This window comes from Drosophila simulans, chromosome X (genome assembly GCF_016746395.2).
Source record: "Drosophila simulans strain w501 chromosome X, Prin_Dsim_3.1, whole genome shotgun sequence".
In the NCBI taxonomy this organism is placed as follows: domain Eukaryota; kingdom Metazoa; phylum Arthropoda; class Insecta; order Diptera; family Drosophilidae; genus Drosophila; species Drosophila simulans.
The window spans coordinates 9,447,596-9,472,542 of NC_052525.2; the positions used below are offsets into that span (position 1 = coordinate 9,447,596).

The 24,947-nt window shown below is 41.5% G+C and overlaps 6 protein-coding genes across 6 annotated transcripts; 5 read left to right on the top strand and 1 right to left on the bottom strand.

The window, feature by feature from the left end:
- Positions 1–917: 917 nt before the first annotated feature.
- On the top strand, positions 918–1,869 carry LOC6740692 (bromo and FHA domain-containing protein DDB_G0267958). Its single transcript, XM_002077456.3, has 2 exons — positions 918–1,227; positions 1,347–1,869. Exons 1-2 carry the CDS (start codon positions 975–977, stop codon positions 1,766–1,768), a joined length of 675 nt encoding a protein of 224 aa, XP_002077492.2. The 5' UTR covers positions 918–974; the 3' UTR covers positions 1,769–1,869.
- A 573-nt stretch (positions 1,870–2,442) lies between these two features.
- On the top strand, positions 2,443–3,117 carry LOC6740534. The gene has a single exon (XM_002077324.4). The coding sequence runs from the start codon at positions 2,538–2,540 to the stop codon at positions 3,024–3,026; it is 489 nt and encodes a 162-aa protein (XP_002077360.1). The 5' UTR covers positions 2,443–2,537; the 3' UTR covers positions 3,027–3,117.
- A 462-nt stretch (positions 3,118–3,579) lies between these two features.
- Positions 3,580–5,990, top strand: LOC120285309 (tyrosine-protein phosphatase non-receptor type 9-like). The gene is made up of 5 exons (XM_039297057.2): positions 3,580–4,530; positions 4,592–4,752; positions 4,818–5,047; positions 5,115–5,322; positions 5,386–5,990. The coding sequence occupies exons 1-5, from the start codon at positions 3,878–3,880 to the stop codon at positions 5,610–5,612; spliced, it is 1,479 nt and encodes a 492-aa protein (XP_039152991.1). The 5' UTR covers positions 3,580–3,877; the 3' UTR covers positions 5,613–5,990.
- Positions 5,991–7,055: 1,065 nt separating this feature from the next.
- LOC6740525 lies at positions 7,056–7,735 on the top strand. Its single transcript, XM_002077315.4, has one exon. It carries the CDS (start codon positions 7,158–7,160, stop codon positions 7,677–7,679), a length of 522 nt encoding a protein of 173 aa, XP_002077351.2. The 5' UTR covers positions 7,056–7,157; the 3' UTR covers positions 7,680–7,735.
- A 1,737-nt stretch (positions 7,736–9,472) lies between these two features.
- LOC27206590 lies at positions 9,473–10,109 on the top strand. The gene is made up of 2 exons (XM_016181068.2): positions 9,473–9,936; positions 10,007–10,109. The coding sequence occupies exon 1, from the start codon at positions 9,570–9,572 to the stop codon at positions 9,933–9,935; it is 366 nt and encodes a 121-aa protein (XP_016038717.1). The 5' UTR covers positions 9,473–9,569; the 3' UTR covers position 9,936; positions 10,007–10,109.
- A 2,976-nt stretch (positions 10,110–13,085) lies between these two features.
- Positions 13,086–24,305, bottom strand: LOC27207255. The gene is made up of 5 exons (XM_016182980.3): positions 24,047–24,305; positions 13,892–14,078; positions 13,711–13,827; positions 13,492–13,644; positions 13,086–13,423 (listed from the first exon to the last, which is right to left on the bottom strand). The coding sequence occupies exons 2-5, from the start codon at positions 14,075–14,077 to the stop codon at positions 13,319–13,321; spliced, it is 561 nt and encodes a 186-aa protein (XP_016038718.1). The 5' UTR covers position 14,078; positions 24,047–24,305; the 3' UTR covers positions 13,086–13,318.
- Positions 24,306–24,947: the final 642 nt, after the last annotated feature.

A 24,947-nucleotide genomic window follows, 5' to 3' on the forward strand; every position in this document is an offset into this window, starting at 1 on the left:
ATGACTGAAACATATGTGGCCGCCGTTGCTCGGCTAATTTGCACCGCCCTGCCCTCGCCAGCCCCACCAACATTTTGCCATTGAAAAATGACAAACAAACAGGGGCAAAATGAAAAAGTGGCATCAAGAAACGATGGGAAAGTGAGGCGAATGGGGCAAATATGTTTGGGGAAAATGACTCTTCACATATTTTTCATCAGTTCGCCGAGCATATCGATGTGCGAGGTCCTGACACTTGCGGATGAGTCAGCTGCTCGGAAATTCGGAGATCAAGGAAGCGGATCGAGAGCACATCAATTTAAGGTAAGATACATTTGTAAACCTATGCCTGTTGACTAAGTTAAGATAAAGAGCTGAGTGCAAGTGTGCAGTTATAATCTCTCACAATCGAAAGAAATAATTTTTATTTTTCAGTGTCACTAGGGCTTACAATTTCTAGGATATCCGTTTTCTTCCAGCCGGTCTCCAATTTTTTACCACAGAAGCGAACTGAATATTTGGTTGGACTTACAATAATAGTTCCACACATTTGTTTATTTATTAATTATGTGCCTCGCTGATTGCGATATGCCCAAGAAAACAGGCGTCTTACTGCTCGACCAATTTCCGCCATCTGTCGCAGATTCTCGTCTCCTTCCCATGGCGTGCCACTTTTAAAGGCGGGGGTGGAGAGGGGGTTGGGCTTTTAGCCAAGCTCGAGGCAATTATGTTTGCGGCTAATTTGTTGCGCGTCCGTGGAGGAAATCTAATTTATGCGGACATTGATGCATCGTCACGAGGCGTGAGCCGCAATTATGCGAAGCGGACCGAAAGTATGCCACATCCAACATTCTTCCACACACAACCCCTCCAGACCACTCTTGGGTCCAAGGTCTGAAGGTTATCAAATTTGATAAGCTTCCACACAGTTTTAATTCCATTCGAGAAGCTTGCAAGAGAAGCTCTTCCAAAATAGTTGAGCTGCAGACAACGCGATGAGCAGATCCCTGTTTCTTATTGTTTTATTGGGAATCTCCTGCCTGGAGATTCTTCAGGCTCGCTCTCTCCCGGAGCGGAAAAAACTAAGATTTATACGCAGACGCACATCACCCGACGATCCCGATCTCGAAATTATAGAGGTGAAGGACGTGTTCTACGTAAGGCGGCCCAAGAAGGTGGTTGTCCCGCTCGATGAGGACGAATTCGACTGGAGGATACGCTGTGACTTCGATCCAAGCCGTCCGGAGTGTAAGAAACAAGACAACAAGTTTTGCATAATTGCAATTCACTCATGAAATTAGATTTTACGCAAATTTTACTGGCGAGCATCGTAGCATTTCATAAACAAAATGATTTCTCTATATTAGGTGAAGATTTAGTGAAGAATCCCGAGGCCCCTATCGCGCCACCCACTACTACCAACCCCACAACAACCACCAAACCCACCACAACCGCCAACCCCACCACAGCCACCAACCCCACCACAACCACCAACCCCACCACAACCACCAACCCCACCACAACCACCAACCTTCCCACAACCACTCTCAGAACCACCACCTCCCCCAAGGCACCCGAAGTCACAACTGAACCCACAGACGCACCAAGTTCAGATGAAGACATCAAATTGTTAGATGACGATGAAGAGGACATTGAGGATCAGGAGGATCAAGAAGATCAGGAAGATCAGGAGGATCAGGAGGATCAGGAGGATGACGCCTCTATAGATGGCACTTACGATAGCAAAATCCACTCAATTGGGGCTCATGATGACGGAACCTGGAATTAGATCCAAATGAAAAGCAGCAAATGATCGGGGTAATTGCAATTCGATTTCATCTGTTGACTCAATTGAACATCAATAAAATGGCAATACATAATGTAATGCTACATAAATGCCTTTTCGAGGGTTGACATAGTAACTTTTTGATGTTATACAAAATCCTGCAAAAAATCGGAAACTTTTTTTAGAACACTCAGTATCAGTTTATCAGTTTTACGCATCTCCCTCAAATATTTGCAGTTTTCGAGAATGTTCTGGCCTCGCCAATTGTTATATAATCACTAGTAGCTCGTGCCATTGTAGGTCACTTCCAGATTTGTGTCGCCTGAGTCGAGTGTAAATACCAATTGAACGGATCTCGTCTAGTATATATACTATATGGTCTATTTATATGCCATATTTGTCACAGCTTCCGGCTTAACGAGGAAATAATCGTATTTATTTGGGAATTCGTAGCGATACTGGGATATATATTTAAAAGGGCAACATTATCTGGATGACCATCACGGAATCATCGGCCTGCAGCTGTATCTCCATCCATATCATTGTGTATTTGTATCTTTGTCGAGTTGTGCTTAAATCAGCGCACAATTGCGATGATTGTTGCCGTTCGCCAATTGAATTAAAGAAAATGCGAAGCAAGTGACACACAAAGGCGACGGCGATACGAATAAAATGGGTGGAAATCGAAGCGCCCCAGGTCAGTCCAGTATCAGTGGAGTCAACGTTCAGTCTGGTTTTTGTGGATAAAGCCAAAGGAACCGAATATATCAAGATGAATAGCTTGCAAGGATCGCTGGTCCTCCTGCTGCTCGCCGGAGTTTTTCTTCAAAGTCAGGCGGGACTCTTCGATTGCGAGGACAAGATACCCGGACTTGGAGATGTGACCGATAAGATATCGGAGATTACGGGCAGCAGTAGCAGTTCGGAGCACGAGGTGCGCGACTTCTTCAAGAACGTGGGGTGCCACATCAAGGAGGGAGCCAAGAAGCTGGGCGAGAAGGCCAAGGACTTGGGCACGGAACTCAAAGAGGGCGCCCAGAAGCTGGGCGAGAAGGCCAAGGTCTTGGGTAGCGATCTCAAGGATCGCTTCGACGACTTCCGCGACAAGCTGGCCAAGGATTCCGCCGAGGAGATGAGCAAGGATCGCGGCTTCCTGGCCAACGTAGAGATTATCAATCCGGACATCCTCAAGGGCGAGCAGCAGTGTGGGCATGGACACATTCTGGATGCCTTGGGCAACTGCAGCAAGTTGAGGAAATAGTCCCTAAAGAGTCCTACCCCCTCCCGTTAACACTTAAGTTTTTTTATGATTTTTTTTTTGTGTAAATAAAAATGGAAAGTAAAAATACAAATGTGGAAAAGTCTTTAGTTCGTGGTATGTGAATTTAAAGTGTTTTGGACAAAGCATTGCAAAAAATGCTCCAAATAAACTGTGCCATACTGCGTTGAGTTATTAATGAAATACCCAATTAAATTTGATTTTTTAGGTATTTGATAGGTTTTTTAAGCTACAACTTATAAAATAAAAGTCCAAATCTAGACTGCAATACCTTGTTGAGCTCGTATTTAAATTTCCAATCGAACTGTATCCACAAATGAAAATTCATTTTTTTGTCAATTTTTTGCAAATTTTAATGATGTTACCCCTTACAAAAAATGTAAAAATTGACCCAAAAATTAATTTTCCTAAATTCTTCAAAAAATGATAGGGATTGTTAGCACTGGTAATTAGCTGCTCAAAACAGTTATTCTTTCTTCTTTATGAGCATTTTTAGCCAAGTTATGGTGGGAACCCCTCGAAAATAAATACGCATTTTATAAATAATTAAGGTAATTAAGGTTTTAAAGTAAAAGCTTCACAAATTTTTATTTATAATTATAGGGGCGGTAAATGAAGTAGTAATTGTTCAAAGGATAACGCTTTAATTCGATTTCGTATGCAGATTGTAAAGTAGTCGACTGAAATTCTAAAAAATTCAGATCTAAGGAACATTTTCACCTGCCATATATGAACTGTCAAAACAATACTTCTTTATTGAGACGTTACAAAGTGAGCTAGTTAGAAATCGTAGCTGCCACAGAAAAAAACCTGTCTAAATTTTTTGATTCTTGATGGCCGGTTATACAGCGCGTCTGAAGAAGGTCCTGATCGTGACAGCGCCACTGTGGTTCAAAGCACTCATTAAGATCCTGCGTCTATTCGTGCGAAAGAAGCTGCGCGAGCGAGTGTTCACTGGATCGGTGCCTCAATTGGCGCTGCACGTGCCGCGCAAGACGCTGCCCCTTCACTTGGGTGGCACGCTGGAGGTCGATCACGACACATTGTTGCTCAGCTGCCGCCAATCGATGATGAATCGTGAGGACAAGCTGCTGGCCAATATCATGGATGTGAGCGATGGATCCGGATCCAGTTCAGAAATTGGATCAGAAATTGTGTCCAACAATCAAAAAACCAGGATAATCAGCGCCGTCCACCAGTTGGGCGATAATAATACCGCGGACAACAACAGAACCATCACGTACGCCACCACAGCCGCTGGAGCAGCTAACGGCGCCACCACCAATGGGGGCAGACAGTTTTTGAACCCGCCCAGCAGCTCCTCATCCGACATGAGTATCGATGATAGTCTCGATGGTCAGGAGGGCGATTCCAAGTCCATTCATCAGATTGTCCAGATGGTGAAGCAGGGCGGACTCCGTGGTCTGTTTGAGGAGTACGCGGTCATTCGGAATAGGCCGCCCGAGGGCACCTTCTGGCATTCAAGGTAGGTCAAATGAAATCTTCATTCTAGAGCACTGATAATTAACGTTCCTATATTCTCGCAGAATGCATGCCAATCTGACCAAGAATCGCTTCGCAGACGTCCTCTGCTACGATCAAAATCGAGTGGTTCTGACACACGAAGACGGCGACGAGGCGTCGGATTACATAAATGCGAACTTCGTCGATGGCTACAAAGAAAATAGTGCCTATATAACAACTCAAGGTAAGCGATGATGACACACTAAATCATATGCATAAACTATATGCTAATGGAGTTAACTCCGCCAGGTCCATTACCAAACACATGCAAGGACTTTTGGCGCATGATCTGGGAACAACATTGTTTACTTATAGTGATGACGATGCGCGTGGTGGAGCGCGGATGTGTGAAATGCGTCCAGTACTGGGAGCCGACTGAAGAAGGTTCCTTAGAGTTTGGCGACTACCATGTGCGAACAATTAGCGTTGAGTGCAACGAGGGCTACATGGTTACCTCGTTAGAATTGAGAAACATAAAGGTGAAGCTCTCTTTATAGTACAACGATAGCGAATATTATTAGAATCACTTTGTCATTTCGCCAACAGACAGACGAAGTTCGCAATGTCTCACACTGGCAGTTCACCAGCTGGCCGGACTATGGCATTCCCAGCTCGGCCATGACCATGCTGAACTTCGTGCAGAAGGTGCGTGAGAAGCAGGCGCAGGTCCTCGAAGGACTGGTCGACACCTGGGCGGGTCATCCCCTTGGACCGCCCATTGTGGTGCACTGCAGTGCAGGCATTGGACGCTCAGGTGAGGCGCCAACATTGTAGACAATCAACGCCAGATTGACTGACTACCAAAAACTCTACACAGGTACATTCATCACCCTGGCCACTTGCATATCGCGCCTGGAGGACGTGGGCACGGTGGACATACGTGGAACCGTTGAAAAGATCCGCTCGCAGCGAGCCCACTGTTTTCAGATGCCCGAACAGTACGTGTTCTGTCACCTGGCCCTCATTGAATACGCATATTCGCGTGGAATGCTAAAGCCGGCCGATCTGGCTGGCTTCTATCAGCATGAACCGGACTTGGAGTAGGCTAATACTACCAACACAGTCCTTGGACCGGAAAACGGACGAGGAAACAACTTGTATACAGAATAATTTTATGCCTTACCATTGGAGTTGTAACTTTCTTCGACTAGATGTTCGTCCTGATATAAAATGATATATATGATACGAGAGAAACGATGGGGAGCACAAATGGATCCAGAGACACGGAGAGGGAGATGAAGTTGTGGGGAGTAGAGTAACCAATTTACGTTAATCTTTTATTTTTTAAAATATTAATACATACCAAGCAAAAATTTCTATGTTAAAACGTTACATAAATTAAATTTAAAGTAAGTGAAAAACAAATAGCAAAAAATTAAGAAACAAAACCAGCAACATTAGTAAAACAAACAGCAAAGAGTTTTTAACCGAAGAATAATTTCTTGGATTTCTGGTACCAGGCGATCATAATTATTAGCATGTCGGGCATAACTTAAAAAATAATCGCCTGAATATGGAATGTTATGCCTCGTTGAGCTCGTAATTAAATTTCCAATCAAACTGTGTTCAAAAATGCAAATTCTATTTTTTGGCCATTATTTGCAAATTTTGATGATGTTACCCCTTACAAAAAATGCGAAAATTGACCCAAAAATTAATTTTCCTAAATTCTTTAAAAGTTGATAGGGATCGTTAGCACTGATAATAAGCTGCTCAAAATAGTTATTCTTTCATCTATATGACAATTTTCAGCGAAGTTGTAACGAAAATTCCGTTTGTAAATATCAAGTTTTTGGCAAGAGCCGTGTTTCCAAATTTCGTACATCAAATAATCCGTTTTTTGCCACAACTTTAAAAATAATAGCCTGAATATGGAATGTTATACCTCGTTGAGTTCGTAATTAAATTTCCAATCAAACTGTGTTCAAAAAGGCAAATTCTATTTTTTGGCCATTTTTTGCAAATTTTGATGATGTTACCCCTTAAAAAAATGGAAAAATTCACCCAAAAATTAATTTTTCTAAATTCTTTAAAAAGTGATAGGGATAGTTAGCAATGGAAATTAGCTGCTCAAAACAGTTATTCTTCTTTCATCGTTATGAGCATTTTTAGCCAAGTTATGACGAAAATTCCATTTATAATTCAGTTTTTTTTTTTGGTTAAACTCGTGGGTTAGTATTGAATTTTTTCCAATAGTGTTCTTTTAAATGTTTAGTTGAGATGTCGTGTGTAAGTTGAACTTGATGGATTAGTCACCTTTACAAATTAGTAGACGTAAAAATTTCTCTTTTCCCATTTTGTCTCTTATACATTGTTAAGAATTCTCTGTCTCTCCAGTCCCTTCCGCCTTTTCCATTTCCCCAGTCTCATTTTTCCTAGGCCTCTCTCTTCGCACGAAAATGCATTTTAGTTGCCCGACGACTTTCTCGCCGAGCTTCGTAGCTTGAAAACCCATAGCGCAACCCAAAAGCCACAAGATACCCAAGAACTTGGTCAAGTGGCTACGACTGCGGCTGCAAACGGGTTTCAGTCGATTGTGGGGCCTCAGAGGCGATACACGATATTCGAGATTTGAGATCCACAACTGCGATGACTAATTCATTGACCATCGCCGTGTTTTTGACCAGCCTGTGCCTCTTGGCCAGTAGTGGTCAAATGCAGGCAGCCTCTATTGTCTGCGGATCGGAGGCTAAGTCTGCCGAGGATGCGGGTTCGGTGACCACTCCCAGTACCAGTGAGGTCAACAAATTCGTCCACAGCCTGCAATGCACTCTGGAGAAGGCCAAGCCCTGGATAGCCAATATCGAGAAGGAGGCCAAGATCTTGGAGGAGAAGGCCAGGGATGCCACCATATCGCTCTTCCAGCGCATAAATAAGCTGGTGAATGTGCTCGCCTCACCGGTTAAGTTCGAAAAGGATAAGGAGAAGGACAAGGATGAGCAAAAGGAGCCGGAGGAGGTCACCACCACTACCACCACTTCCACTTCGGAGGCTTCCAGTTCCTCCAAAAACGATGTTAAGGAGGAACTGACCACTTCTGCACCGCCAGTTCACTTGGACTGGCTGGAGGATCATGCGAATGAGGTGGACTACATTCCGGAGAAGAATTAGTGAAGCACTTATATATATGTATAATATTACATATTAATAAATTATTTTGATCTTTATTCGATGAGCATTTCCTATTTATGAGTTGACAGCATTTAATTTAATATATTCTTATATAATCTATTTTATATAATATCAAATGAAAAATGTACGAGCTCGTTTGCTGATTCATCATTGCAACTGGTATACATATGGGTAAGTTCAAGTATACAACACATTTCATATATTATTTTTTCTAACACATCTTTTTGTTTGCAGAATTCACTTCCAAAGTAATTTTAATAGATCAAATCTAAAGGGTCAATGTGTTTGTAGTTCAAGTCCGGTGTTTACAAAAGAAATCTTGAATTTAGCATAACTGGAACCCAAAAACTTGTTGGGACTACAGAGCCAGTTGGGTTTAAGTTCTTAATGAACCGCTTCCTCCGCTTTGGTGACTCACATCACTTGTGATTCTTTCCCGACTTTCTCTTCTGGACTCTTCTTGCCACTGTGGTTATTGGCCAAAAATAAACAAACAGCCTGCTGACTGAAGCCCTGCAACACCGGCATAACTTGTGAGCCGGTTTTGGTGTCAACGGATCAGTGAATCAGTGAATCATCCCAGCGACAGGAGGCTCTTTGGCCCGATCTCACTGGATGGGCTTCAATTGCTAATTGCCAGTCGTCGGGAAAGATGCAGCTTCTGGGCACCTGCGGACTGCTGATAATCATCGTCATCACCTCCCTGTCACTGCCAATTATCCAGGGAATGGTCTGGTCGGGATTCATATGTTCTGCAAGGGATCATCGCGGCTGCTGCTACAATTGGGTATACCCCACACGTCCCAGGCCGCCATGTGCCCCAGTCGGAACCAGTCGGAATTCGGGTCAAAAGAATGGGACACCCAAATGAGTAATTCGAGCTCTACAAGCACAAGAAATAATATTTTGTTTTAATTATTATAAAACAAAACAATGCACTTTAAAACTCCAACACCGCAAATAATATAAAATAATAATAAAAATTCACAGCGCAAACGGACTCACAGCATGAATAACAACTAAAGTCAGTTATATTATAAGCATATGTTTTTTTTTGTAGCGTGAATAAAGATATAATGATCTAATAATTGCTGAAAATCTATATCTGAAATAAAATGATTGTTTTTCTTTCACAACTTATCTGTAATATGGGAAAGCGAATTGGGGTGCAAATAATACTAAATAGAACGTTGGTTGACAACATTTGATAGTTGTTTGAAATATAATAACGCTTCCGTGGCTTTGTTCAGTTAGGTGATTATCCACCAATTTCGCGTAAAATTTGTGTAAACAATAAGCAAACATTTAATGGAGCACACTTTTCACATACGAATAAATTGAAATGAACTTATCATTCATTATTCATCAATAATTTTCTATACAATTAAACTAAAATTTATGAATTATTTAGAATAATTACCCGTTAATCGCAAGTTTCTTTGTTGATTAATAATCATAGAAATAAATATTCTAATACATAGACAAAAAGCGTTCGAACTTCGAAGTTCAAATTAATGTAATTCATTTTAACAAACTAAGAAGACACTATGGACTTAGTATTAATGTTTTATGACACTCATTTTATGGCTGATCTTTTCAGGGTCTTTAAAAACTTCTATCTACTTTCTCGCAGTGCAGTGAAGCTTACATTACAAAAAAGCTAGAGCAGTTCGCATTGAGTGAGCGCCAAACAACCGATCGCACGAACGCAACTTGTTTGGGGCTTAGTTTTCAGCCAGGGTGGATAAGTTGTGACGGGGGGTTGGGAGGGGCGGAACCGGTTGTCGGAGACCCGAGATTTCAGATCGTAGACCGCCGTCTCGGAGCGGACCGATCAGTCAGTCGCGTTGTCAAGCTGAAAGCGTCGAGATGAAATCGCTCGTGGTGTGCTCTTTGATCGGATTGGTCCTGCTAATGGCCGCTGGCCAAGTTCGCGCCGAGTGCGACGAGGCCAAGAGTCCCGAGGACAGCGACTTCAAGCACTTCTTCAAGAACCTCGGCTGCAAGGTCAACCAGGGGGCCAAGGAGGTGGCCGAGGCCGCCAAGCCCTACACCGACAAGATCGGCGAGGGCGCCAAGGAGTTTGGCAGCTCGGTGGCCCAGAAGTACGACGAACTGAAGCACAAGCTGACCGATGAGCCCTCGACCACGCCCAAAGTGCCAGTGGCCTATGACGCCCCCACCGAGAAGGTCCTTTTGGCCCCCATCGGAGGACCCAGCACCCCGATCCCATGAGGTCAGCCCGCCGATTCGATCCGAACCAAAAGCCCAGTCCATTAACAAACCCATTAATCTTATGATTACAGGGATTTTGCAATCGCTTGAAGGTCCCCTCCGTCTCGTTGCATAAGCTTTCTTTGTTTTTTTTCTTTGTGATCTATATTAATAAAAACTAAAGTGATGTTGGAATCGTGAGCTGTGTTTTTTGCGACTAAAGTATGGCTGATAAGCGGGGATCACAGATCGATGGTTATCAGTTGGGGGCTAATTAAGTTAGACACACTGAGGAAACAACAAATCAATTATTGGGGGATCTTTGAACCTTAAACAATTTACACAAAACATTCAAGGAGAACACAAAAATCTAATCATAATATAACCAAAAATATAATATATAATATAATATAATATAAAAAAAAAAAAGCAAGCCGCAAGTGATTTACATTTGAATCGTAATTATTCAAACTGTTACCGCACCGTAAACATTTGCTTCTGAGAACTGCGAACATAAAGACAAACATCAACTGACCCTCTCCCCCTATATAAACACCGACGAACCATCATCAGCCTTCATTCACCGCCGATCGAAATTATATAGCCGAGATGCTGCTGATCAGTCACCATGACGGGCAGTCTGTTTATTTTTCTGGCCTGTAATTTATGAGGGATTTATTCGAGTTGGCATCGGGGAAACCACGAAACACATTGTTTAGCATTAAATTAATATATGTATTTGAAAGTGATCTAGTTTTGAATTGGCATGCTCTTTTGTCGAAGGGAAACGAATTACAAGTGGGTGGATTTAGGTTAAATACATATGATATTCACATCAGAAAAGAGAGAAGCACTCATGCAAATATATGATAACAAAAACGTTTTGGGCAAGAATAAATATTTATTTATGGTTATCGTAGAACTTAAAAATTGCCTATTATATTAAGATACTATTCCAAATTACACATTTTACCTTACCTACCTTATAAGTTATTTTTAATTAGGAAAAAAAGTGGTAGGTTCCCCATGACATAAATTCAGGCACTAAAAATCAGTAGTGCCCTCTGCCCTCCAGTAATCTGCGATATTTCTGGGAAAATTCCCCTTTCGTCTGTGTGTGAAATGTATTTTTTATTGCCTCTAGACATTTGTCTTGTCACTCGCAGCTTGTTTACATTTCGGTCAGCTTCTATTTGATCGACTTGCCTTCATTTAGCTAATTCATTTATTCACTTATGAGTGCGGATGTCCCAATGTCGAGCGAGCAAAAAAGCGAACATTTTTTAAATGAATGTCATGACATTTTCAGCATGCCAAGTAGGATTTCCCGATCGATTGATCGAATTACAACTTGTTTTCGCCCCCCAATTGAATGAGTTCGCCGGGTACTTACATACAAACATTGATCTTACGTAAGTGGGGGGATTACTCATATCTATCTGAACTTTAGCACGCAGTTTGGGATGAGGCTGTTCTAGTTGAGACTTCCGCAATGGCTCACTTCACTTTTTTTTGTGGCTACTGTTGAACTGGTTGTTGTTGGGCTGTTAGACTAATTGTTCTATTGTGCAAATTACTCATAATTGCACATGCGTCGCAGTGTCGAAACTCGAAACAATTAAGGCAATCAGCATACACAGGCAACTGACTCACATGTCACAATCAACAAATAAAAACGGCCAACGAAAATAAACACTTCACATAAATCAGATTATCACTTTGGTTTTTGAAAGCTGAGTTGAAATTGCAGCTGGATGTGGAGAGGATTTGTTTTCAACGAAACGGAGTGTCACTTGTTTAAGGGAAAATGACCAGAACAATATTTCTATAGCAATTCACACACAGAGAGTAATAAATTATTCACTTAGAGTTTGTTCTGTACGCCTAAAAATTTTTATTTCACATATTCAGTTCGCTGCTGTACTGCAGATGGTAGAAGATATTTATTTTTATCATATTCAAATGCTTGATAAAATATTTATCATCGAAAATGTGACACAAACTGTAAATTTTAACTAAATTTAAAGCCTAATATCAAAGAACAATGTTGCATAGCTTTTATTCATATTAATTCCAATTTTATGTCAGTGAAAAACTTAAATGGAATTGTAATGCCCCGAAGCCACATTCTCTTTACTCTATGATAATCAAATTGTGGTATAAATATTAAAGTGCAGAGGAATCTGTTTATCTGAGAGATATTTCCCCCGGCAGCTGCAGCTGCAACTCCGCGCCACTTTCGATAAGTTTCCGGCTGGCAAACATTCGCCTGGCATTTTTTGGCTTTTCCCTTGTTTTCCCTCGGCAGAACTTTGCAGACAAGGCAGGTTGCTCATACGCACAGTTGCACCGCCAGGCTGTTTTTGGGGGGAGGGGTTTTAGAGGTTTTGAGGGGTTCGAGGGGGATTTTCGGGAACTACGAGAACGACAGTCATTACCGCCAAAGTTTTGTCGGCCAACGTACTTTCGAGACAGCCATCTCATGGGCATCGAATTATGACACTTTTAGTGGTTTCTGCTAACTATGCTGCGGCCAAAGGAGCAAACAGGACGAGGCGAAAGCAGATCCTGCTGAGGGCAGAGACAGAGACCCAAAAACTGTCTTTGTATTTTAGCAAGTTTCGCCTTTTGGATTTGTTTGCAACTTTACTTCGATTTCAGCCAACACAAACTTGCAACAATTGTAGGCGGGGAAAAACCGAAGAGGAATACAGGGAACTTCCTCTGGAAAATCTGAAGAATTCCATAGCGCAGTAGGTAATAAAGTGCAATATATATAACTATAAATATTTTATTTAAAATTTATTTTCAATTTAATTCGGCCAGTATTACAAAAACTTCATTATATGATTATTTTTATAATCTAAACTAGGTCGTATATTTGTTTGAAATAAGTCCTTAAGTTTATTTGCAATTCGGCTTTCCATTACTTGTATATTTTGAATTCTATTTACAATATATATAAAATAATAAATACACCCATAGAAAATCTAAAAAGAGAACACAACAGGCTTTCAATTTGTGTACAGTTTTACCCAGTAGCCTTTCCGTCTTTCAATGTTTTCATTTTCATACTTGTCCTTTCTGTTACTCTCATCCGATTCAGTGTTTGTTTTTCGCTTTTTTTCGGTGCTGCTGCTTCTTTTTTAACTTAAAAGTTTATCAATAAAATTATGACAGAAAACTTTTTAATTTGACACACAATAGTCGTAGACACGAATCCGTATGCGTTTGGGGACACTTCCCCAACCGCATCCACATCCGCCTCTTATTCCATATAGTTGCTGGGATGCCAACAAATAAATAAGCAAAAAAAAAAAAAGGAAATGCGGGGGATATGCAGTCATCAGCCTATCACAGAGATAACTATCAACAGGCACTGGGAAAAGGGGGCGTGGCGTGGCTCAGCCCTTGAGACTCTTCAGCTTGTTTTTCTTCTCCACGGCCAAACTGTTGGCAAACTGTTTATCCGCCTCGGATTTGTACTCAGCCAGATTGTACTTGGTGGCCTAAAAGCCAAGTATGTTTAAGAATCAAATATTTGCTCAACAAATATGGTGGATATAATACTACTTACGTTCAGGGCCGTGCTGAACTCACTCATGGCCAACTTTTGAAGACCCCGGAAGTTCCTGCCCAGAATGCGACCCAGTTCATAGCGAGAGATCTGGAAAGCCTCCGTGGTTGTGGGCTCCTCGCTGTTACTACCACTTTCCTCTCCACTAATAGACTTTAATATAAAGATAAGTATAAGTTATTGAATAACTCTTGGATATTCATTCAATCTAGAACTCACAGTTTTCTCAGTTGTCACCCTGGGCCGATTGGTGGGTTTTGCGGGACCTGGATCGCTGAATTGTTCATTGACAGTATTGTAGATATCATTCAGGGTATTGCGGGTGTCTGTATATTGCTAAACAAATTAACAAATATATACATGTTAATTATGGAAAATAGGTTTTAGTACAACAACTCACATCCACTATGAGATTCTTGGTGATGACCATCTTCTGGAAGAAGTCCCAGAAGATTCCGCGCTTATGTCGTATATGCGGTGCATCCTGGGAACTCGGATCCTTACTTTGGACCAAAACCAGAGCCATCAGAAGAATGCCGCCAATCAAGAGGGTCGACGTTAAGTTTCTGCTACGCCCGAAATGCATGCTGTGAAGAGGAGAAAGACACGCACAAATATTTCATTATTGTAGTGCTCTTTGTGTGATTAATCCATTGCAAATTGCATCGATCAATGGCAGATTCTGTCATCGGCCAGGGAAAAACCGACAGCAATAGAAGTGACACGCCCCCGCAGAGGTGGTGCATAAATCATGTTCGATGACAGCTCTCGAAAAGGAGAACAGCAACACCAGAAAGCGAAATTGAAATGGAAATTGGCGGGGGGGGATTGCGAATGGGAAATGGGAAAGCGGGGTATGCCGCCAAAATAGAGGTCAATAACAAAAGGCGTTGAGTGTCGGCAAAATGCATTCAAATAAACCCCAAAAAATGCCGTGAATGCTATGTTTCAATTACTTTTCATAACTTTTTAAATAGTGTTGGTGTACCTCGGCAAATAAAAAATGCTTGTCACCCTAGCATTTCATTGTAAACTTTTATAAATTCCTACTAAAAGTAAGAAGAGGCTAATCAAACTCATGCCTGTAAGAAGTGCTTTGCAGAAACTCAATTTTCAGATCTCCCAGACAAATTTGCGCCTAATTAATATAACTAGCTAACTACAAGAAATTGTAATTGTCCAACTTGTCCAGTGGAAAATGGGAAAACTGTTTTCCGCTTAGCATAGTTGCACGAGATGGCGGCATTTTCACTGCGCCCCTGAAAGTATGCAGCCGAAATTGCGTGACAATCAAATTTGCAATATTTAGTCAACTTTCGCGCGGCTCTGGGCGAAACTCCCTTGCAAATTGTGTAAAATGCGCATTTTTTGCACTATTTGTTTTTAATGCGCGTAATTAGGAAAATTGCCAAAGTAGCTTAATAAATTTTTACATTTTAATTGCATTTCTGCTGGCCAAATGCAATGCGCACAAAATATTCAAATGCCATTTAATGTCACAATGCGGCTGTGTTTTTGCGTTGTTTAAGCCCCTTTGGGCTAAAAGAGTTAATAGAAAACAGCAATTGGCCACGGGCAAAGGCCAAAAACTGGCCGCTTAATTGTTTGCCCATAATTTCCAACGCAATGTGAAAATAATTTAAATTATTTCAATGCCACCCCAACTAAGCAATACCAAAATAAAAAAAAAAGAATAAATACATTGATTATATTATATTTGCTACATTTTACCGCATTTTGCGTCCGATTATGCCGCAATCGAAAATGCAATGGCCAGAAAGAGAGGGCAAGCGTAGCATTGATGAAATTATAGCCCAAATAAATTGCACAAAATATGTAAATATGTAAGAATATTATTGAAATCATTCGAATCACTTCCAGGGCTTTGTGTGCGCTTCTATGTCCCAAATGAAATGTAATTACATCCAAATAGATTTAATATAGCAAGAAACGGTATCAAATTAATGAAATTCTTGGAATATAATTTCTTTCAAACTTCTACTTATACAAAATTTATTTAATTTTTCTATCAGTGTGGCTAATTGGGCAGCTGACGGCTGAATTGGCGCATTTGCTTTGATTGTTGGCCATTTGCCGAAAACGTTGGCACTTCATTTTCCCCATCACGCAGGAAAATCTGATTGATGGTCGAGGGGCGCGCAGGGTATCAATTTCCCAACGGTGGGTTTGAGGTCAAGTCAGCTGAGTACCAAAACGAAATACCCAATCGAAATTTGAAGCACTGAAATTACACCACGAATATGTACTATTCGATTTGTGTGTGTTGAGTGAGGGGCCAATGGAAAATTGTCAAAATCGAATACCCTATAAGGGATTTCAGTTACGTTAACGATAACACATTGACTGAAGTGTGTCAATTTGTACTAAAATTAGTGAGAATTTAGACACGAAACAATATCATCATCTTACTGAAAAATTCAGCATGGCGAAAGGTTGTACAACGCCATCTGTCGTATTTTTCCAGCACTAAATCAATATTTATAGTTTATATTTCAAATTTGTTTATAGGGAATTTCAAGTGTCGTTTAGAGATTATATTACCATAATTTCCTCGCTACCTTGGTAACCAATTTCGAACTGGATATCCCATCGCACTGCACATATTCCCAGGTATCGTTGAGCGAAGAAGTCAATTGCCTTTGGCTCCGTAGACAATCGTTTGATGCTTTAATGCTACTCAAGTGCTCAAACTCTTTTGCCAGGCGAATGATGATGCAACAACAACAACAGGAACGACCAAAACAACAACAACAACAACAACAACAGCAAATTGCCAAAAATAAAAAACAGTACCAAGAAGCAGAGCGAAAAAAGTACTTGAAGTGAAAACTTTTGCTTTTTCGAGAGCGTTCTATGCTATCCCAGTCGTCTCCAAAAAAAAAGCAGTGCCATAAAAATGCATGGCTCACACACACTGCACACATATGCATATCTTTATTCCCATAGATTGCCTGTTGTAGCGTAAGGCAATCAGCAGAAAAAGCAGAAGGATCTTCTACTCCCCACCGCCCCACCACCCAAAAAAAGGACGAAAACGAAACGAAACGGTACATATAACAGACAAACATTTCATTGAGTTGAGACGAGTTTTTCGGATGGGTAGTGCACTTGAGCTCTGCCAGCGTCTTTGGAGCCCAAGTTCCACGCCCACTTCCGCCTCCGCCGCCGCCTCCATTGCATCCACATGCCCCCAAGCTGAACACCCAAAATTTCTTTGCATATGAGCGAAGTGATTGCTTAATTGCCAAAATTCATTGCACAGATTGATAGAGGGGCAAAAAAAAAAAGAATTGCCAAAGGGGGAGGGAGTGCGCCGAATCTAAGGGGAAAGCTGTGAAGTCCTCTTTGAAGTCCTTATTGCCAATTCCATGCCAAATGGACAGCACGCTGCACACAGCTGCCATGGAAATTCATTCACCAAATGTTATCAGGAATTATGATGAGAAATTAGCATTGGGGGCATAAATCAATGTGAGTTTGCTGGGGAATTTATTAACTTTATTTCAAGCATGTAAAAGTGCCAAGAAAATTCTAGACATTTCAATTATATTTTTTGATATTCGTTGAAAAGGTTTAAATGGGATTGTAAATGTTTCCCCAACATAATAGTTCCACGCAGAGTTCGAAATTCATTTAGCTTTTTGCCTGCGGATATGCTGTAGCATACTCTCAGGCACTTCAAAACAAGTTTTCTAATTCTCGAGGATTTTTAGAGACGCCGAATTGGTCATGGGGGTTTTTGACTCCAAGTGAAATCCGCCCCTTCTTTTTGGTATCCCACTTTTGCTAGCCCATCTCTTTGTAGACCATTTCTGTTTGCCTTGGCAACTTTGTCGCCGCTCAACCGCTTTCTTTCGCGCACCTGCACTTTTTGCTCCTTTCACCTGATATTTCTCCTTCAGCGTGTTGTCATTATCAGCGTCTTGGCCGCACTTGTTGTTGTTGCCGGCGCTTCTGCTGCTCGGAGCATTTTAATTATGCCCTAATAGCGCATAATAGCTATCCCTCTCCCTTTCCCTTGCAAAACCACCACCGATCTACTGTCCCATTCTGGCTGACTCTCATTACGACGGGACTAACGGCATTGGCATTTTTGGATGCCTGCTTCCGTTTGCCAACTTTGCCCATTTTTCGACTAGATTTCCCGTTAAGTTTGTCGGCCCCACCCACCCCGCTATCACCCGCCCTTCCACTCCTGTCTTCAGGTAAATTTGCACTGGCCCGCAGCTGGGCTAGCCCTTTATTCACTGTCCAAACACCCTGTAAGATGAGCTAAACCATGGGGTATACACTATACATATATAGATCTGGTGAAAAAGAAAAGTCTTTGCTTGAAAACGCTTAAACGGTTGTATCAAAGAATGCAAGCAATGAACGTGTGGATTCAAAATCTTCCAAACTGAAGAGTTAAGATCCATAAGATCCACATCATACCTCTGTTTTCCAGCCTGATACCCTTTCCTTTTTGTCTCATGCCTTTTGGCTTTTTACACTATTTGGATGACGGCATCGCCAGCCCTTTTCTTTTCTTTCTGTCCTTCTTCTTCATTTTGCTTACTTTTGTTACCAGTTTTTCGGCAATTCTCGTTGCACTTTTGTGCACGCTTTGATTATTTTATTGCCCCCCGTTGCCCACGCCCGTGTTCAAACTTCATTTGAAATTAAAACTTTTTCGGCTGCGGGAGCGAGATGGCGCAATGGAAAACGGCGAAATCGCATTCTTGATTATGTTTTCCAACTGGCTCATCAACTGGCCAACAAAACTTTGTAATTATATCAATGAGAGCTGGCCGCAGGGAAAATGCAGGGGCAGAGAAAGCAGTGAGGAGGCGTGGCATTTAAATCGGACTTTTCGATGGCTGGCCAAAAATCAATCAATTTTCGTCTCTGCTCTCAAAATATTTTTGCATGGCATTTCAATTAAATTTGATTTGATTTGATGCAATGCAATGTGATTCGATTCGTTTCGACGCTCAGCGCTCTCTCCAGTTCCAGTTCCAGTGCACTGAACAAAACGATTGTCAGCCTATCACTTTCGATTAATATTTAATTTGACATTAACTAAAAGTTTCAGCTGCCATGTGCACGTCTACAAAAAGCGTGCACAATGAATTCCGAATTAATGTCCAAAGCTAAAAGCTTGTGAGCTTTATTAAAAATAGTAAAACTGAGTATTATTATCCCCTTCTAAACATGATTATAAAATGATTTCAAAAGGACATAAGTAGATTTTAATAAGGATCTGCATGCATTTTGGTCTTTGACAAGTGCTTCTTTGATTTTCCCTGTGTGGCCAAAACTCTCTTTGTGTGCCTGTGTTGGTAAACACACTTGAACAAAGCAGATGAAAAGGGAAGGGGGGCAGGGAGGAGAGAAATGAGCAAGGACAATGGAGAAAGGGTTTCCACGCCTGAGACAACGAAAGCAACTCAAACTGACGATGTGCCTGGCATATTGTTCATGTAACTAATGATACACACACACATGCTTACACGCAAAGACCGAGCGCACACAAGGACCTGCAAAAAGAGAGGGGTATAGATGTAAAGAGAGAGAGGGAGACAGAGAGAAAGAGGAAGAGACAGAGCGAGAGAGACAGTGCGACAATTGCTGCCTTGGATCTCGCCTCATTTTGCATTTGCATGCTAAGTACCAATTAAACGAGACTTAAGAGCGATTTAAATGTCCTCGATATGTTGCCGACGCCGGCAGCGAAGCCAGCAGAGATTTACCGTTGTATGGGCTCCAAGGTGTGTGCGTGTATTCGTGTGTGTGCGTGTGTGAGGAGGCCGTGCATGTGTGCTCGAGTGGGTGTCCCAGGAAATATTTCCCAAGAGTCCACAGTGGCATTTGAAAGTTCAATTGCACTATCGATGAGACTTGGATACAAAAGTTCAATTTAATTTGTTTTAGTAACACTTATATGCTGTGCTAAATACCCAGCTAGTTCCTAACAGCATGCCACATTTATTTAGCTTACTAAGCTACACCACTTCTAGTTTTAGTTTCCAACATAGAGTATTTTCTGATTATCCGGCTGTCGGCATACTTCTGTCGGCCACTGTGGCACCATAGTGGCAGCATAAATTATGCGAATCGATGGCATCTTATCAACATTTGTCACTGCTGCACACTGGCGCTCGACTACGCACACACTGCCACATTTGTCCACCTGAAAATGCATTTGCCCCCGTTTTCTTCCCCGTGTCCCTAATTTCCCTTAGCCCAAGCCAACCAAACCCGAATCCCAATACCATCCGGAATCCAGAATCCAGCATTTTCCGTGCTGCAATTCGATTTCCATTTTGGCAATTTCAGTTTCGGTTTCAGAGTTTCGATTTCTGTTTCTGTTTTGGTTTCGTGTGCATTGCTGTGTGTGAGCGAAATTATCGAGTTACATTTTGGCAATTTTTGTTGATTACACATACGAACCAATACTAACACACCGCACGCACCCCCTTAACCCATTACAGCAAGCCACCAGCAACACATCCAATTGAATCAACCCGTTGAGTTTTGGAGCTTGGCCCCCGCACTTGGCGTAATGTAATGAAAAATAAATAAATCCTACGTGGCTATAAAACCTGGACAACATGGGTTAAGGGGGAGTTAAGGTGTCGAGTCGGAAGCGATCATAAAACTAAAACAGAGACACAAACTTGACCGAGGCAAAGTCTTGCATAATAAATGCTAATAAAGCTTTACGATGATGGCCTGGACAGAGGGGTGGGTGGTTCAGGTTCTACCGGTCGATCCCCTTACACCCTCCCCGCACCACTGACCCAAGGACACACATATGTTCCACGCCCCTGCCCCAAAATCCCCGCCTCACAACGCGGGCGCCACGTAAAAGTTAAACAACACGAAATTCCATTAAGCGAATGGATTGCCATTCATAACTGTCCTCGGGAATGTGTGTCTGTCTGTGGGTGAGTGTGTGTGTCTCTGTGTGTGGGTGTGGGTGTGTGCATGGACGGGTGTATCTGTGGGAGTAGTCGTGTAAACAACACCAACTAGCAGAGCTACAAAAGTTGCCCGAAAATGAATGGCAACCATTTATTGATATCCAGAAGGGAGGCCGAAAAGGTCCTGAAAAAATATATATAAACAGAATGGGTGGAGGTGCATAAAAAAAGGTAGGAATATTTTTGAAACCAACTGTTTAAAGTATTTTATTCAGAAATATTTAACTGGATAGCAGACGGAAGACACGTGTAACATAACATTCGGTCGTTCCACGAAAAACAATAGTCAGAATGTAATTATTCTAGAAATAGTTTCAGTTCTTAGCAAGTTTAGTTGAACCTATTTCAAACAGATATTGAGTTTCTCGCAATTTCGTTAATAATTAACAAAGATACATACCTGCAAATTGGCAGATAATCAAATTCTAATAAAATAATACAAACATCCCCACGAAACTCAGAGTCTTGATTCCATTTAATATAATCAAAGCTAAATGGGCTTCAGTGGAATTCCGAGACGACAGAGCGAGCAAACCACAGGCCACCACTAAAACAGGACCGCATCCACCCAAAATACATCCAAATACACACAACACGCCCGCACACATGCATAACTAAGGAGTCCACGGAGGCAAACAAACAAACAAGGATACACCACCCGAGGAAAACCCCTCGAAGCCCGCTCTTCGCACACCCCTGGCGCATTGCTTTCATGTGTTTACTTTGGACATCGCATAAAGGTGACCAGACTCTGTGATATGTCATTTATTTTCAGCGCTGGCCGCGCCCGCTATTTGTAAACTCAACCGGAAAATTGCTTTTCTCAGCGCGTAGTGTTTCACCGCCCCGAACCCTTTTTTCCGCCAGTTTTCCCTTTAGTTTTTCCGCTGCTAATGGCTAGCTAAAAAAACAAGGAAAACAAACTGGAAAACACAAAATATTGCATTCAAAAGTGTACTGTTTCGTTTGGTTTCCTTTTGCTCTTGCCATGGATTAAAAAAAAACAACACAATTTAGAGGAAAAACTGTTTACAGTTGTAATTAAATTCACAATCGTGGGGGCCTTCTATTTAATTGTTGGGCATCAACATTATTTCAAGTGGCAGAAGGAGCAGGAAAACGGACGGCGGGGCGCCACGCCAGCCATAGGGGGCGTATACGTGATCGTCGAGGCGAGCTCATAACTCATAATACGTATACGCCCCATCGTCTTGGGCCGGCTACGTGCCAACTGTCAGAAAGCGGCATCCTGCAGCGTGGCCTTCCCTTTCCTCAATCCCTTTTTCACAGCAAGTCAATAAATAAAACATACATATTGATATTGCCATGTTTTTTTTTGTGCTGGCAGAGCAGCAGCACTTTAAGTTATCCCTTGCAGAAATATACGAACCCTGGCGTGCAATTTTAATCCACTGCATTCTAAAACTGCTCTTAATTTTGCAGTGCAGCTGCATAAACACATTTGTTAGTCTACCGATTACTTATCGCTCCACAACATTTTATCTGCAACTGTCGGTTTCCCACACTCAAAATGGGCAGAGATATGCCAAACGGCGGGAAAATGAAAACCAAAATTAGTTGAGACTGAAAACCGAGTTATGCACGCAATAAAAACTGGCAACATCTCGATTCTGATTTTTCTTTATATTACATAAAGATATAGGCAACTTAGCAATAAAATTGAGAGATGCAATTAACCTTCGGGCTGATATGACTCATATCAAAGGTAATTATATATCCATTTATAGCTGCCATATGTTCAATATTTGCTAATCGTTTTAATTGGCAGTATTGCCTGTCTCCACGCCGATGACACTCATAAAATGCGCTTGAAAAAAAAAAACTATAAACAATAAAAATAAGCCCTCAAAGTGGAATTGAAAATATAAAACAAAACACAAAAAAAAAAAAAACAACAATGGCTAATGCTAATCATGGAACAACTATCAACCGAAACGCAACCTTGACTTTCATACCAAAAACCCAAGCGACAAACCCCGATTCCCCCGCCTCAAGGTCATCCGCCGGTTTTCTCCGATTATTTCGTTTGGATTTGGATTTGGATTCTTTCGGCCAATTGCCGTGTCGCTTTTGGCCGCAAATGGAAACCGGTAAGAAAAGAAGCCAGCGATGCGGCGACATTGACAGGTGGTAATTGATGGGCGAGGGCCGAGTTGTTACTTCGCTTTTTTGCATTTTGATTAACATTCAATTGGTCAGTTGGTCAATTGACATTTTTGGTTGGCCTTCTTGGGGTGGGGAATCGCTGGTGGTTTCTCGAAAGTGTGACTTATTATTAGCATGGTAAGGTGATAGTTGGGAAATTGTTTGCCTCAGTGCTGACGCATTTGTCGCTTGGTTAAATTAATTTGGCTAAAATGCAACAATGGCACGTAGTTATTCGCATGACAATGTTTCAATAAATGCTTTCGAACTTCAAAAAAAAAAAAAAGAAACTTCGTGCTGCAACTCATTTGACTCGGCTTGCTTTCAATTTCGGGAAATTTCCCGACTCATGTGTCTGGTAGATTTTTGCACTGCAACATTTCCTCAAGCTGCGTAATTGGAAAAACCCCATTGTTTTCCACTCCTCTCTACCTTGCCACATGTGGCGCCTATCAATTTGCACAAATTGCACACACTTGCCACGCATATGTTAATCTCCCTCGTATTTTGCGTATTCAACTGCATTTTACCGATGCAGCCAACAATTTTGCTGAAAGATGAGGCAATTGGGTCATTATTGTTTACACGCCGCTGCGCATGCGTCGCTGCCTTCAGCTGACTTCAAAAGACCAGAAAGCCCAGCAATGCCGATTTAAATTCACCAAAAATCCAAACCCAACCATTTTTTTATTTATTCGCTTTTGTGTGGAATTTTGTTGATGTTGATCTTTCGGCTTTTGACTTTTTCAAGGCCGTTAAAGATTTCGTGGGATTTGTTGACTCTATCTTGTTAACTGGGCAATGTGCGATGTTCACCTGTCGAACTCTGTGAGACTCCACAAAAAAAAAAACTGGAGCAAGGGAAACCGGCTTTAAGTGGTTAATAGGGGCCAAGCCATTGCGTTGCATTTATTGAAAAAAATTCCGACAAATATATGTTGCACTGGTTTTTATGACATGATTATTATTATCATGCAGTTACATTGCATTCAATAAATGGTATTTATCGAAAAAGAAAGAGAATCAATCCATGAATAGGTTGCAAAATAATTTATCATTCGCTGTTCACAGGACAAACACTCAATTAAAACGCAAACAAGCGAAATATTTTATTATTTAAAATGTTTAGGTCCAATACAGCGCGTACTTTGTTTTTCAATTAACGAATATTCATTACACACTTTTTCGCATACTTTTTCAACACACACTCGTTAAAATCCTTGCCCAACACACGCGCGTTAAAAGGCAGAGGTCAGCCATGGGTTAATGTTTGCGCCGCTTGCCAAACTGACGCAGCCAAAAAATATTTCCAAAAACTATATGTGTAACTTGGAATGCAGCACGGCGGCAAATATAGCCAGAAAAAATAAAAATAAATGGGAAAAACAAACAATGAAACTCACTTTCACGTGGCCCGCTAATCAATCGGCCAATCAATCGAGCACTTCAAATCAGATCTATAGCACTCCAATGCAGAGCAATCGAGTTCGAAACCGAAACTAAATTGCGTTTTAGCAAAAAATCAGAAATCGGAAATCGAAACTCGAACTGAATCTGAAACTGAAATTTATTTTTCGGCCCGGCAACTTGTTAACTTGGTTACTTGGTTTTGGCGCACGCGAAAGAGAACTAAACGCGAGCGGCGGCCAAATTGTTTAAACTTTATGCAGCCTCAAAAACACTACAGAAAAACATAAAACTGGCGTCGCTGTCGACGGCGACCGAGGCCATTTCAAAGAGCCAAACGAGGCGGTACAGAGCCCAAAACCTGAAACGTACTGAGGCGCCGGCACAGTGAACACTGGTCAGAATGAATGGCTAATTGAAAAATAATTATTAAGCTTTAAAGTTTCTTGTAAATATTTAGCATAAAGGTTTTATTATGTTTAAGATATAAGCTCTCCAAAACATATATATATAGTTTAATTGTGTATAAAGAGCACACTTAAATGTCTGTGTAAGTATTTAGGAAAAATGTATTAACTTATTTTAAAAAAAATATTACAATTTATTGATATTGAAAAGAGCACTTTTCGAGCGATTGCGCCCACTGTGCCAAGTCAGGCTTGAGAAGTGCAGTCAAATAGACTTCGAAGTCGACGTCGCAGCTGGCGCTGGCAGAGGCAGCGCAGCTCGCACGAAGCTGTAAAGTAAACGCTGTAAACGGCACAAGCTGCAAATGCTGCGGGGCACAACAACAACGGCGTGGCTAAGACAACAGAGAGCCACGTTAAGAGCTCAGCTGACGCGGCTAAATGCTGCTGGCATTGCATAACCACTGGCTAATGGACAATAGCACCATGG

Coding starts and splice junctions, on each gene's coding strand:
- LOC6740692 (XM_002077456.3), top strand. CDS start 975: ATGAGCAGATCCCTGTTTCTTATTGTTTTATTGGGAATCTCCTGCCTG. Junction 1,228..1,346: donor CGATCCAAGCCGTCCGGAGT/GTAAGAAACAAG, acceptor TCTCTATATTAG/GTGAAGATTTAGTGAAGAAT.
- LOC6740534 (XM_002077324.4), top strand. CDS start 2,538: ATGAATAGCTTGCAAGGATCGCTGGTCCTCCTGCTGCTCGCCGGAGTT.
- LOC120285309 (XM_039297057.2), top strand. CDS start 3,878: ATGGCCGGTTATACAGCGCGTCTGAAGAAGGTCCTGATCGTGACAGCG. Junction 4,531..4,591: donor GGCACCTTCTGGCATTCAAG/GTAGGTCAAATG, acceptor ATATTCTCGCAG/AATGCATGCCAATCTGACCA. Junction 5,323..5,385: donor TGCAGGCATTGGACGCTCAG/GTGAGGCGCCAA, acceptor AACTCTACACAG/GTACATTCATCACCCTGGCC.
- LOC6740525 (XM_002077315.4), top strand. CDS start 7,158: ATGACTAATTCATTGACCATCGCCGTGTTTTTGACCAGCCTGTGCCTC.
- LOC27206590 (XM_016181068.2), top strand. CDS start 9,570: ATGAAATCGCTCGTGGTGTGCTCTTTGATCGGATTGGTCCTGCTAATG.
- LOC27207255 (XM_016182980.3), bottom strand. CDS start 14,077: ATGCATTTCGGGCGTAGCAGAAACTTAACGTCGACCCTCTTGATTGGC. Junction 13,828..13,891: donor CCAAGAATCTCATAGTGGAT/GTGAGTTGTTGT, acceptor TAATTTGTTTAG/CAATATACAGACACCCGCAA. Junction 13,645..13,710: donor GGGTGACAACTGAGAAAACT/GTGAGTTCTAGA, acceptor TTTATATTAAAG/TCTATTAGTGGAGAGGAAAG.